This window comes from Cyrtonyx montezumae, unplaced genomic scaffold (assembly GCF_038088225.1).
Source record: "Cyrtonyx montezumae isolate F1298 unplaced genomic scaffold, pur_monq_1.0 scaffold_19, whole genome shotgun sequence".
Taxonomy (NCBI): Eukaryota; Metazoa; Chordata; class Aves; order Galliformes; family Odontophoridae; genus Cyrtonyx; species Cyrtonyx montezumae.
In genome coordinates this window covers 4,195,708-4,210,043 of record NW_027071925.1, presented here as the reverse complement: position 1 = coordinate 4,210,043, position 14,336 = coordinate 4,195,708, and the positions used below count along the sequence as shown (strand labels likewise).

Below are 14,336 nucleotides of genomic sequence, written 5' to 3'. Positions count from 1 at the left end.
AATTTAAAAGAACAAAACCAAAATGAGGCTGGGAGCATCTGCTGCAATTTTCAGTTAAAATAAAGTTATGATGGCCTGGAATAACTCTTCCAGGGGAAAGTGTTGGTCATCACTGTACCATTCTGATACACCTGACCTTTGAATCTAGTTTGAGAGGCATCGTACCAAAGGAAAAAAATGGTTTTATTTAAAGAAAGTGGAGTGTATCAGAATGGTTGAGTGCTATGCAATGTAGGAGAAGGGTTATAAGGTGTAATCACAGATTGTTTGAGGTTGGTCATTGTTAAAGTTAATAAAGATTGTTATTTAGTTGTATTTCAAGAAAAGAATCTACAGAAGTAAGGCTTCCCTTAGTGTGCTTGTTGATGTTTAAAGGAGCTGAGAAGACAGAAGTATGCTTGCAAAGGGTGCAATCTGAACAGAGTTGCTGTCCCATGAAGTAAGAATAGACATTTCACTAGAAGTAGTTTTATGGACGATATAAGAAAGTACTTTGTAAAAAAATAAAAATAAAAATAGTTGTCCAAAAGAATTCTCTTTCACTGAGAATGAGTGTCACGTTCTGTAGGAAGCTTAAAACAACCATTTAGCTTGGGACTTGAAGTGATGCTGTAATGTGACCTGTTAGGCAGTTGAGATGTGGACTCGATCGTGCAGGTTGGTTGAGGTAATGTTGGGGTGAATCTGGTTCTGTGGCATTTGTTACTGATCATGTTCCTCCTGTGATGGCAGGTGATTTGAGGGCACATTCAGCTCGGTCTCGTGATAAAGTTGTTGTCCTTACCTGTTTGTATGCTTAGAGAGACCAGTGCCAATTATCTTTAATTATTTTATGTGGAGACTGGGATTTTTAGAAAGACTTTTCCAATTGACTGACTGTGACTTTCGTGACATATTTAGCTTTGAACTGCTGCCCAACAGACTGATGCAACTGGCAGTCTGAATTTCAGGGCTGGATTCTGGTAGAACAGTGATGTCAGCTGTCATCACTCTGCTGTTGCTGAGGGTAATCTCAGGCTTGTCCTCAGCATGGAAGAAACCAGGAGGTCATGTTAATGGTGGGGTGAAACTACTGCCTTCTGTTAGCTGGTTGTTGATGATACTACGGTTTCCTTTCCATAGAAAAATTCCCATCTCCAGCAGATCACAGCCTGCAGTCCCACAGGGGCTCTTGGGAGCTGTAGCAGATGACAAACACACTCCTCCACAGAAATTGCAGCAGTATATGGTGTAATTGTTTGGCTTCTAACCTTTTCCTTGGGTCTGTTCTTCAGCTTATTCATTTTGGAAGTGCCTTTTATTGATTGATTTTTCCAGTAGAAGTTTTCTATAGGGTATAAAGGATGCTTCGTGAGCTCAGAAGTGTAGATGTTCATGTTCTGGGTTGGAAAATGCCCGTTGTTTTTGTTTTTTTTTTTGTCTTCCTTCTAATGCCACTTGCAGGTGTTTGAGAACTTGATAACTGAATAAGTGGAATTATTTTTGAGGTTTTTGATTAACGTGCTCTGAAATTGCATGTTAAGACTTGGTGGTTAGGAAGCCTGATACAACACAGGATCCCCTAGTGAGTGGGATCTGGTACCTGAGGATTGATTTGCTTTGTATTTTTTCTACCACCACCTTTGGCCACGCTGTTCAAACGTTGTATGAGCTGAGAATGCTGGCAGAGTGAGTGAATGTTTGGGGGAGCAGATCTCAGGCTGTGGTGTGGATTCTGAGGGGAAACATCACCATCCCAGCATTCATTTCATATTAAACTCACATCTTTCTCCTGCTTCTCGCTTTGCTGTGCTGAAAAACAGGTAATCAACAGAATGTGGAGAGGAAGAGATAAACAAGTCAGTGCTGCTGTTTGGCAAACTTCCCTTTCCTCATGAAGTTTACCAAATGGGTTTGCTACAGTCATTGTCTTGTTTCCAAATTCCACCCAGGGCTGAGGCTGAGTTTGCTGCTTGTGCTGAAACTTCTCTGCAGAGCTCCCCTGTAACCATGGCCCCGTCAGCTGCTTTCAGTGCTGCTGAACACCTTTTATGTAGGTCTCCTCTTTTGACCTCAGATTTCTCACTTGTTCCTCTTCAGCTCTCTCCAATTGCGTGTTCAAAATGTCTTCCATATTCTTTTTACTTTCTCTAGGCTTTGGCCTGAGTTCCTTCTCTCTCTTCTCTGCCTGCATCTTCTGGCTCTACCCTGGCACATACGCTTCCTTCAGAGTCATTTCCTTTTGACTCTGAATAGATATGCAGTCGTGGAAGTGAGGAGCAACTGTAGTGAACTGATAGCTGCACAAGCGTTGCAATATTTGGAAAACAGTGTGACTTCTCTTTTTTCTATCCTCTTACTCAAGAGGAGATTGGTTTTTTTTGTGTTTTATTTTTTTTAATAAGGGCTTCCATTTTTTTTCTTATTTTTACTGTCACTTTAGGATTATTGGAAAGCCAGGAATATTCTTTGTGTTAGAACATTTCATAATCAAATAGGTGTCCTCTAGAATTCTTGATGATATTTAATGGAGAAGCAAAGTCTGGAGTCCAGAGAAATCCTTGGAGAGTGATACTGGTCAGGCTGGTGGATGTTTGAATGACAGAATCAGATCTGTTGTCCTTCTGTTCCTGCAGACAGAGGTAGCAACAATAGCTAGTATGGTACCCTGCATTACATGTGAGAGGAACAGGTCAGGTTCGTGTCAGATTGTTTAAATGGAGATTTCCTAGCAGCACTAAATGAGCTTGGACTCTGAAGGCAAAGCTGTTAATTGCATTCAGCACATCTCTGAGCTGAAATCATACAGCAGTGTTAAGATTTCAGTGATGTGAGAGGACGCTGCAGTGCTAATGAATAGCTCAAATGAATCTATTTCCTGGAGCATTAAAATGATAAAATATTTGTAGCAGAATAATTCGTTATGAATATTAACTTCTAAGGTATTTTTATCAACATTTGTACCTAACATAATCACTTGCAGCAAGTGCTTAGAAGGAAATGGCTTTGTTTTGGATAGCAGGTTCTAAAGATCATTGAAATACTGAAGAAAGTTGCAAAGAAGAAGTTTTCCTTCGATATTTATAATTCAGCATATTTGTCCCATAGGTTCGGATTGCACTGCAGTTGGATGATGGCTCCCGTTTGCAAGATACCTTTCTCTGTCAACAGACTTTGTGGGAACTTCTGAACCATTTTGCAAAGACCAGGTGAGCAATGCAGTGAAAAAAATACTTGTTTGAACAGATCTGTGTGGTGGTGTATAGTTTTCTGCTTTAACCCCAAGTAGGCAGCTGCTGGCTGCAGTTTAATAAGTTAAACAGCTACATACTCCTGCTTCACCTGGTAGAAGGGGCTCTTAAGCAGGTTGCTGTTGCTTTTGGGACTTGCTGTTGTGCAGATCTTCAAGGAAATCTGGAGCTCTCAGCAGGCAACATGGAATCTTCGAATGACTGATTAAATCCCATTTAATTGGAAGAAAATCTGGTCTTGTGTTTACTAAGCATACACATGAGTTAGAAATCCTGCTTTTTGAGTCTAATTTTCATTCAGTGCTTTCTTTTGTCTTTCTTTTTGACTTAAAGATGCTGTATTGTTTCAAGATGTCAAACTAATAAACTTTTCTCTAAAGACAGTTCTTTTTTTTGTGGCTTGGAAGATGTGAAAGCCATTCTACCAAACAGAATTTCCAAATCTATTTTTTTTTCTATTGTAGTTGGATTCACTTTTCTCTTGATAACGTCTTCAGAACCTGGATTTTTGTCGTCTTCTTTCTCTTGCATTCCTTCTGCCAGATGCTCTTGGCTTTTTCTAAAGTGACTGGAGAACTTGCTTTTGTTGCCTTTTAATTTCTTGCTCCTCTGAACAGATGCTGTACTACAGTATTGTGTGACTCATTTCTCAAAACACTTAAACACTGATCAATTTAGAGAGGTGGTGGCCTTCTGTCTACTGTGTTCTTACATCTCCAGGGCTGTGGTGCTAGAAAAGCTGTAGAGTGAGTGGTCACTGGGAAGGGAAGGAGGGGTAATGAACTAGCTTTCAGTTAATCTCAACCTTTCAGCATAGGCTGAGAGGGTGTGAAGTGATGGATTGTCATGCTGAGTTGTAGCAGTTGCCCGTTTGTGGGCATCTGTTAAGATTAGACCAACGTGTACCTGCAGAAACCACTCTAGCTGAAGTTTAAAGTTGCTTATTCAGAACTGTGCTTGAAATAGCTGAAGAAACAGAGTTGAATTGGCTGATGTTACCTCAGTATGTCAGGTAGCACAACTGGTTTGTGTGACTTGAGCTGCTCTGGAGCTGTTGCCAGGGCAAAAGAACGAATTCTTTGAACACATCACCAACAGTGATGTGCTGTTGGTTTTCTCTCTGCTTAGCCCCCCTCCTGCAACCCAGAAAGATAAATGAGTACCTAGCATTGGCCCAGGGGATGGAGATGGGATCATGGGTTCTGTCAGAAACATCACCACAGTAGTAGTGGGTTGAGCAGTTACTGCTTATTTCCTGTACTCCCATCTAACTCTCCTCATGGCATTTGCACAGCTTTGTGGGGGATTGGCTTATGTAGTTAATTCAGCTGAAAAACAATTTTCCTTAGGTCAGTGTCTTAATCCAGTTAAGAGCTGTCTCACAGACGTTTACGACAAGAAGTGTAACACATCAGAAATAAAGATCCAAAGGGGGAAACAGATGGGTAGGAATGGTTTACGTCAGTTTTTCTACTCAGCATTTTGTATCACCAAACAATAGTTAGAGGAAATGCTTGAGGTAATCTGAAGTGGTACAAGTGAGTCTTACTCATTCTTCTCATTAATGGTGAAGTCTACTGTCTGGCATTTACTCTTAAGTCAAGAGGGACAGTCTTCATGTAAATGCTAGATAGAAAAGAGTTGGTTTTTTTTTTTTTTTTTATTTTCTGGTAGAAGAAAGATATAGGCAAGAGGAGAGTGGAGAAACAAAGGCCAGATATGATTTTTCTGGGTGTTTTAAGGCCCCTCTTGAACCTTACTACATCTGTGGTGCTTCTGGGAGAAGATTGCCTGTTGCAGTTCAGGAGCAGCCAGACTGGTGGAGCTTTTATTTGTTACAGGTTGCTGTAACACTAATAGTTAGTATACATAGTGCTATTTTTAAGGTTATAGCTGCCACTGTGTTTTAAGTGTTATTAACTTCAGTTCATAAGACACAGCTGTTCCCTTCTGCCCTCTGGAAGCTGAGCTCAGGATGGACTTTGTAGACTTCTGATTAAAGTCAAAAAGCAGCAAAGGCGGTGTGTGTGGCTGGCACAACAAGCTGGACCTATAGCCATACACTGAGATTTCGTGGGCTGTGCTGTTTTCCACTACACGCTGACACAGCTGACTAATGACTCCACTAATTTGTGACTTCTGCTGAATCCTCCCTTTGAGTTTCCAACTGGAGACGTTTTCCTGGAATGCTCAGCTGCTGTAAGTGCGTGAGGGGAAGTATTCTAAATCCACTGGAATTTCCCCCAGGTCTCCAACGTCCATCTTGGCTAATTGGGTCTGAAGAAGGTCTGGAAGCTATTGTCAGGCTGCTCCTCCTCTCAGCATGCGGCAGCCCTTGCACAAGATGTTTACAGGCCCTGTCAGATCACTACATGAAGGAATCTAATCTGCTTGCCGTTCCCCTTCTGAAGAACAGCACATCAAAGAAATGACAATGTGTTTGATGTATGTGCTTGCCTCAGTGAATGAATGTACTGGATTAACAGCAGCTGGAGGAGGAGCCTGCTGGCTTACAAGAGTTATACAAAAATAAGTCTCCCAGGGATCTTTGCTTGGAGTCTGTTCTTCAGAGTCTGGTTGAGGGCACAAGTGGTGGATGGCCTTTTACCATCAGGCCTGGGAGAACTGTTGCTTTTCAGTTTCCCACTCTTGCCCCAATGGCTTCTTCACTAGCTCTGTGGGTTGTTTTACCTTGAAGTGGTAGCAGTCTGAATGCTTAATGTCCATTCTGACAATGACTGTGACTATTTAGTACCTTTGTGGTGTTGTTCATTCAGCTCAGATATTTTTTTCACATGTTTTTAGAAGGGTGTTTAATCAAAGGGTTCCTTGGATTGAAGTGGAAAGAGATTTCAGAAAGGAGAATGGAGCTAGGTTGTGTTAGTCGAATTGGTTTCTTCTCTTCTTGGTCTGTTTGGTGAAGATGGGTGTTCCACTGCATCCCAGCTTCTCTCCTAAATGGTGATCATCCAGATTTTCTGATAGATGACCTGAGGTTTGTGTTTTTATTCCCTTGAGCTGTCTTTGTCTGCCATTTTCTGTAGTTCCAGAGAGAAGCTGCAGCCTATAAAAAAAATCTGCATCATTTCCTCCGTACCTCGGCAGCCCTTTATTTTTATGCATTTTGATGGAGGATTTCTGTAGGGATACAGGTGATCCTGTTTGGAAGCAAAAATATTAAAAGCAAAATAAAGATGACTATCCATTCTGGGTCGTCTGGAAAAGTCTGAGCATGCATAGCCTGTGAGGTTGTGCTAGAGGCAGCCTCTGAGGTGCTATTCTGTTCCAAGCTAACAGGAGACACAATGTGAGGTTGGTTAGTTTGGTTTTTTGCCTTTCTTCATCAAGGTTTGCATTCAGTACCAGAGTGTAAGCAGAGCCTGCTCCTTATTGCAGGCTTTCTTTCCCCCACCATGGGTTTGGGAACAGGCAGACTGACAGCTGCAGAATGCCTCTGGAGACCAGCGTAACTCCGAGGTTTCTGACAGCTTGAGTGTGTCCTGGAGGCTGATGCTTTGCTGCCATTGCTTCAAATACACAAGCAGCTGCAGGATTTATAAACACAACTGCAAGAAGGGTCTTCCTGGTGTATGGGAGAATGCCTGCAGTAATGAAACCAGTGTGACTCCAGTGCCTGAGTAACAACACAGAAGGGATCACGTAGGAATAGTTGTACTGGAACAGATAGCAGTTCATCTGCTGCAGACTGGTTCCTGCAGAGCGTCGTACGCTGCTTTTTGTCCTTGGCAGAGTGTAAGTGTTTGCAGAACAGCACGTGGTTGCAACCTATTTTAGGTTGTTTTGGCGTTGGATTTTTTGTTTTGTTTGTTTTCTTTGAACTAGAAACTTAATTGTTTTTCGTAAGCTTAAGCTTGGCTGTAATTAGGATACTGTGGCTGTTTCTGTCACCTACTTCTGCACGATGGCATTTGGTACGATGGCTGGGAGAAGTGTGTTCTCCCCTCCCTGCCCCTTCAAAAAAGAGGAGATACCTCAGTACTCCTGAACCCATTCCAGTCTGTTGCAGTGGATCTGATAGCAGTTCTCAGCCCCTCACTTCCCTGAGCTGAACTTGTCTCTCAGGACTGGTTTTACATGTTTCTGTTCATGGATTTGTTGAGCCTAGCAAGTGGAGCTCATCAGTTTGGTTATGATTTGTCTTATCCTACATCACCATGCTTTCTTTAGAGAGATTTAAGTTTTAGTCTTTAGATCAAGGCTGGAGAAAGTCTACTACAATTAAAGTAAATGGAAGTCTGAATTCTAGTCGGTGCTTTACTGGTCTGCTCCCCCGTGTCCTCCATCTGGAACTCTTTGATGCCCTCTTACTCTTGAGGGTTGCTCAAGGATTGAGGTCTGTGGGTTTGCAGATGGCACTCCCAATTCTGAGGGACTCATTGCAGTTGCTCTGCTTGCATTTCACTGAAGCTATGTTTTGAGTCTTAAATGTGAGTGTCCTTGATGAATTTTCCCGGAGCCTAATGGCTATTTCCCCCTTGTTTTTCTGCTCTGTAGACTGGCTGACTCCTCCCCTGCTCAGTTTGTTTTGTCACTTGGTACAAGAGTAAATAAAATCATGTTTGGCAGAACACTGATTGCATATGTATTCTTCTAAGCTGCCAAACTTTGCTGTATTTTTGGACACAACAGAGAGACTATGTAAGACACTGACAAACTTAGTGGTGGTGTGTTACTCCAGTTGAGCATTATGGTGACTCTTAAGGTTATTGTTTTCAGTGCAGTGATTCCAGTATGTTGCCTTTGGGTACACAGACTCATCTCCTGCTGTGCACAGATGAATGCTCAGCAAAGCTGAGATGCCCCTGAGTAGAACACGTGGGAACATAAAGGCAAAAAGTAAGTGTGTGAGATGGTTCTCTATAGTGCAAGGGAGGAGTCAAACCAGTCAGCCAAACTGAGCATGCAGGGCCCACCAAAGTGGCAGACTGCACTCTCCTAACTGTAGGCTGGGCCAAAGCAGCTCCAGTGCTCGAGGTTAGCATCTGCAATGATTCTTTCTTAGTCTGAATGCTGAGACTGTTGGAGCCAAACCTCATTCCCACAGTTAAGCACTAAAACTCTTGGTAGCTGTCTGTCCAAAATTCTGCTCAGTGACTTATTAATGTTTACAGTAGATGCTGCTTCAATAATGAAAGGTACAGAACATGCGTGACAGTTATCTCAGTACAATTTAGGGAGGCTTTTTTTTCCTTTTCTTTTTTCCTATTAGCTTTACTCTGCTACAGAATAACTGATCTCTGATAGCATAACTGATAGGATTCTGAGTGATCTCCTGAATATGTACCTTTCTATTTGTGCATTGCAGGAGTGCACATTACTCTGTACGCAGTGGGCACTGCTGAGTGTGTGAGTAATCTTAGATGGGTGATTGCTGAGACTTACTGTGATGGACAGTTATTTTTTTTCCCCGTCTTCTACATTTGATCAAATGAATATGTAATAAAGATTCTACTTTACCTTTGCTAATCTTGAGAAAAGTGGGATGAGTAGTATGCTGGGACTGTCTTCTTTACAGCTTTGAGCTATTTTTTCCTCTCCTGTATGCAGTGAATCATTCACTGAGGACTTCCTCTGCAGATGGCCTGTCATTACCTTGCACTGTTGCCTGTGGATTTATCTTCACTTTTTCTTTCCTACTACAGCAGTCTATTCTTTGCCTTTATTTTGTCCCCAGTCTCCATCACCTAAAAGCCTTTGCTGTTTTTAAATCTCCCTGCCACTAGGACAGACCAGCTCTTTGTCCTTAGCTCATCTGCCTTAGAGCAGTATTTCGTTCTGTTTCGTTGCTATGCATACATGGAAAGAAACTGACCATTCCTTAAAGAAAGTGCAGTTTATATTGTCACCAACTATTGAACTTAAAGCAGTACTTGGGCTTTCTGAACTCTTCTCTGTGATGTTACACGTTGGTCAGTGAAGCACACTAAGAACAACGTTGAATTTGTCTAGTAAGATGGACTCATTTCAGAATCAGCTGGAATTATTTGTTTTTGAAGTTTGTTAAGTTTAAGGTACAATGAATGCATTGGAATGCATTCTTAATGTCTGATACTGATTCTTTGAGCTGTGTAATGGCTTTTCTGGGGAGAAGAGAGTGCTTCCAGTTAATTTCACTTACTATTTCTCTGCATTAGTTTTGGAAGGGGTAGACTGCTCTACAGATGCTGTGGTATTTTGTTCTTTATTGCAGGGAGTTTCTGGAACAAGGAGGTGAATTCTGTCCGGTCTGTATTTACATGCGAGATGAGGTAAGGCAGCAAAGCCTTCTTAACTGTCTCTTCTTCTGCCTCTAAAATATAAGGAAAACTTAGCCCCACTTTCCAACCTGGAAAGTGTTTCTTTTGAACTTTCTTGAGAGGGGAAGTAGAAAAATGTTGATCTTTTCAAAGCCTGACAAGTCTGTATGGAAAAAAGTTCTCTTGGAACGTAACCCTGGGCTGGTTAGACCTCTGAGCCCATAAAATGAGCTCAGTGACCTGTTTGTGTTTTTCTTTCCAACATCTTTTAAAGCTCGAGTCAAAACAGTGGTTTCATTTTAATAAATATTTGCTTTTCTCCCTGTTTTGATCTTTTGCTATTAATGTTTTGTTTAAAATTTTGTATGTGCGTATTATGGAATTTGCTCTCCCTAGCTGTCCCTTCTACTTCCCACTGACCTCTGTGGACATATTGTCTTTATTCTAGAACAGGTCATTACAAGCAGATGGGAGGTGTGTGTAATGAAATCAGCTTGTCTGCTAGCTCAGATATTGTCTGTGGTTAAACTACTGACGTAAAAATTGTGCTTTGCTGAGACTGGATCAGATTTGATTGTACACACGGGACAGAAACATATAGGTCATCTTCTATGAAGATAATTTGATAGTGAATTTGGTGAAGCAGTACAGGTGCATACAGAGGGATTCAGGTGTCATTTCCAGCTGTGGAAGGAGTGCATTTTGAGCTGTTCCTGGTGCTGTGTGGTGGTGATTTTAATGCAGACTTCTTCCTAGAAAGAGCTCTTTACGTACTTTCAGGTAGGCAGTTGGTATAATTTCTCTTCTGTCTTTGTTACAGATATCAGGAAAAGATGCACTAGAGAAGGCAACACTGAAGTCACTTGGCCTGACAGGAGGCAGTGCTATTGTCAGGTTGGGAGGAGCAAGTTTGAGCTCTTTGTTTTGTATTTTCACGCTAGTGAATTTGTTTTGCTCAAGTATCACAAAAAAAAAGAAAAAAGCATGAAAAAAGTTCAAAAAGACAAACATCACTGCACTCAGTAATTATTGTATTTGCCTGTTTATCTGAAACTGCTGCCCAGATGTGCTTCCCACAGCTGCAGATGCTGGCACCAACCAGTTGTACGGATTAAAGGGGCTTGTTTGCTTCTTCCTTTTTCTTTTTGTCTTTTTTTTCTTTTCTATTTTTTTTCTCCTTTCTCATTTTCTGTATTTATTTATTTATTTATTGTCTTAAGCTCCCAAACCCTGCACTGCCTCCTGCTGACTGCCTGGGTTGATGATATGGGAGTCAGTCATTGGCTTTCTGCACTCATCCAGTCACTTCCTTCTGTTCCTTACTATATGGATGGAAGTCAGAGATGATTAAGAAATGTGCTTTACATCTGACTACTGTTTGTTTTTTTTTTCCTTTGGGGTAATTTTCTTCTCTTCCTGTGGAGAGAGTAGTTCCTGTTGTTTTTTTGCCTCCCTACTAATTTCAGAGCAATCAGAACAAGCAGATTATTAAATGATAGTCCAGCCATCTCCATTGCATCTTGGTCACATTGAGGGTGGGAAGAACACTACTGTTATTAAAAATGATTTTAATTTGATGTCTTCTTCAAGGGTTCTCATGAAGAAATGCGATTTGTCTGTTCAGGAGGAAGCTGTGGATACCACAGCACAGTGTGATGAGCCAGTAGTGATGCCAAGCTCTACTGAAGGAGCAGTGGATGTATCCCTACCTCAGACACAGACATTTCCAACGGTTTTGGACCACGGGGATGCGGCCTTGTCTTTAAACAGCTGCACAGACAAGCAAGACTCGATTAGAGAATCAAATGCCAGCTTGGAGGAGCTGTGTCCTCCCTCAGTGTCCAAGTCTACCCCGTTTGTCCCTTTTTTTGGAAGTGGACGACGTCTGGGCAACTCTTCTGTGTCTGCACCACCTCCCGAGTTGGATATGCCATCTTTGGAGCTGCCAACGACTTTCTCTAGCCCTGGAGGCCCTTCTAAGCCAAAGAAGTCTAAGAACAGCCAAGAACTGCAGAAGGAACAAGAGCAGGTAAAATAATTTGTTTGCAGTCGGGACTCTTTGTATTCTCCCTTGCCCTAAGCTGAGCTCCTGAGAGGGGAAAGATGTCTTAATATTTGTGTTGGATGCCATGATGTCATACAAACAGCTCTGCCAAGAAAGTGCTACGTTTTTACTATAGGACTTTGGAAATTTATGAATTTACGTGCTGCCTAGAAGTAAGAAAAGCTTTGAACTTTAACGTATTTTTGATTGGTTGTAGCAGAGGCAATGCAAGTGTGTTAGAAATGTAGCCCAGAAGAGCTTTTATTTCTGCCTCAAATTTCACAAAAAGCTAAATGTCTTTAACAAATGCCTGCTTTGTCACTTGAGCCTTGTTTGTCTGCTATCTCCTGTGCAGTTTTACTGCAAATGAGCAGAGTTTGGCCGGACTTGTGTTTTGTAATTCTCTGGAGGTGCTTACTGCTAGATGTGGCTGACTTGCCTTCTGTGTGATCTATGGGATGCACGCCTGGTGTATTTTCCCATATTGAAAGGGATGACCTTTCTAGCTCATTATATGTTTGTATTCTAGGAGCAGAAGTATTCTTAACAAGTTTGTTGCAACGTGATTACATGCCTATCACATGCTTCTAAGGTCTGAGAGGACTGAGTTTGTAACTCTGCATGAAACACTGAACTCTGTAGAGAAGTAATGGGATTGTAAAAGCAGTATCCTATGCGGGTGGTTGTTAATATCTGCTTCCTCAGGTCTTCTGTCTGTAGTCACTCTGGATTGCTTTGGTGACACGTGGTAAATTGTAAGGGCCACAGGTACAGGAAAGGAAATTTTCAGCTACGGTTGCATCAGTTTTGCTGAAATCTAAATATTTGGAAAATGAGGTCTGGACCTCTTCCTTTCAGCCTTTCATATAAAGGTGTATTCTGTCTTGCTTTTTAAAATATCGTGTTTCTTAAATAAAGCCTAACTCTTTTTAACTCTTTTATTTTTGAATAAATTCAAATCGTGCATCTATCTGTGCTGTTGGTATCTCTGAATTAAATATATATTGGTTAAAAATAAAAATGCTTTAATCCATATAATGATATCAAAACTGATGACCATCATTACAGGATGGTCTTTGAATAATGTCAACCCTATTTCCTGTAGGGCAGCAATATGGAATTTGATGCCTTCAGCAAGGCTGGATATGTCTGATAAGTAGTGTAGTGTAAGAGGTGTTAACACGGAAACATTGCTATGAAGTTGTGTGTTGGGAGTTTCATGTCCCAGGTTCTCTGATTGGATCCTTCCTTTGGCCCTTCACTGCACGCATCGTCAGGATGGCTGGATTTAATCTTCAGAGGTCTCCTTTGTTGTTTCCCAGTTTTTAGTACCTCCTAGAGTTGGAGTTTGGTGTTTATCTTTCGTTCTGAACCAGCCAGGGGATTAAACAAAGGAAAGCCATATGTAAGGGAGAAAAGATGCCTGATGAGATTCCAAGGGAGCTCAGTCCAGGAAGAGTTTAACAAGGCTGTGCCTATGCCCTCACGCTGATGTAGAGATTCTACCTTGGTTGACTTCTTTGTGGTTGCAGTCCATTCTTGATGAGTTTCAGAGTTGTTTAGGAGGAGAAGCCAGACCCTGGAAGGACTCTGGATGTAGCAGGAAGAAGCCTTGCCAACCCAGTGGTGAATGTTTTAGTATATTAGAAACATGTTTGGGTCCTTTTAATCAGTGTTATTTAACCTTTTGGAACAGATTCTGATCGTGGGGAGCTAAACAGTAGGCTGTGCAATTTGCCCAGTGTAATGCATTGCTTGCTTCAGTGACACTCTCACCTATGAAGGATTTGGAAAGGAGGAGTTTCTGTTGTGTCTGAAAAGCAAGGAAGAGCTCAAGGGTTTGCTGCTGTTCCTCTCCATCTGCAGTCTGCACTTCTCTGCACACTGACTGGAGAGACAGAACTAATTTTGCTGGTTACAGCTTAATGGGAAGCTGTGCTGATGGGCACAGGGCTGAGCTGCAGTGGCCTGGGGACTCTTGTGTGTGATCCAGCATCGTGTTCAGAAGTGCAGTCCAGTTCAAACCACTCGGAGGCACTTGGGGAGCCAGCTTCCCCTCCAGTTTGAGAGCAGCCCTGGGAGCAGCTGCAGATTCTGTTGGGGGGTGGGGGCTCTGCCCTTGTGTTAAACAGCATGTGATTTTGACTGCTGTTTTCAAGCCCTTTGATCTCTGGTGCTTTTGCAGCTGATTGATTACATTTTGTTCCTCCTCCATTCCTGCCATCCTCTGCTCTCAGCAGCAACAGCAGAGCAGGGCTAGCCACATGGCATCTGCTTTTTGTCCCTTTTCAGTCCTGAGGGGGAAAAAAAAACCAAAACAAAACAAATTATTTTTAAACATCAAAGGTCCATTTTTGTAAAAGAATCTTCCCATTAATGCTTTGCCTGTGTGTGGTTTTTGGAGCCGAAGAGAGGCTGGATAAAATCTGTGCTGGCGTCCCTTCGTTTCTTAGGCTAAAGATGGTTTACAGACAGCTGCGTGCTGACTTTGATGTCAGAACATTAATTATTAGAAGGTAACTTTACACCAGATTCCCCTGGAGATTAGAGCTCCCTGAGGTGGTGGGGAGGAGGTGGGTCTCCAAGGAGATCTTACTGCTCTGGAAAGCTCAGCAGCCTCCACTATCCTTAAAGTCGGAGAAAGGTGATCTGGGAAAACCTGCGTAGGGACAGAGCAGTGACCTCGGAGTGAATTGCTTTCTTTGCAGTTGGTGGTGTGGCACAGAATGCAGTTACACAGGTTGTGTAGCAGACACCGTTGTGAATAGATGGCTTCAGCCTGCTGCTGGGAGGCATGAGATGTTG

At 42.1% G+C, this 14,336-nt stretch overlaps 1 protein-coding gene across 1 annotated transcript in view; it reads left to right on the top strand.

Moving 5' to 3' along the window:
* Positions 1 to 14,336, top strand: part of ASPSCR1 (ASPSCR1 tether for SLC2A4, UBX domain containing) — a 34,882-nt gene that overhangs the window by 1,483 nt on the left and 19,063 nt on the right. Inside the window, exons 4-7 of the mRNA XM_065735281.1 lie at positions 3,088 to 3,188; positions 9,442 to 9,499; positions 10,308 to 10,381; positions 11,078 to 11,516. Coding sequence (XP_065591353.1) covers positions 3,088 to 3,188; positions 9,442 to 9,499; positions 10,308 to 10,381; positions 11,078 to 11,516 — 672 coding nt within the window. The remainder of the gene's footprint in view (positions 1 to 3,087; positions 3,189 to 9,441; positions 9,500 to 10,307; positions 10,382 to 11,077; positions 11,517 to 14,336) is intronic.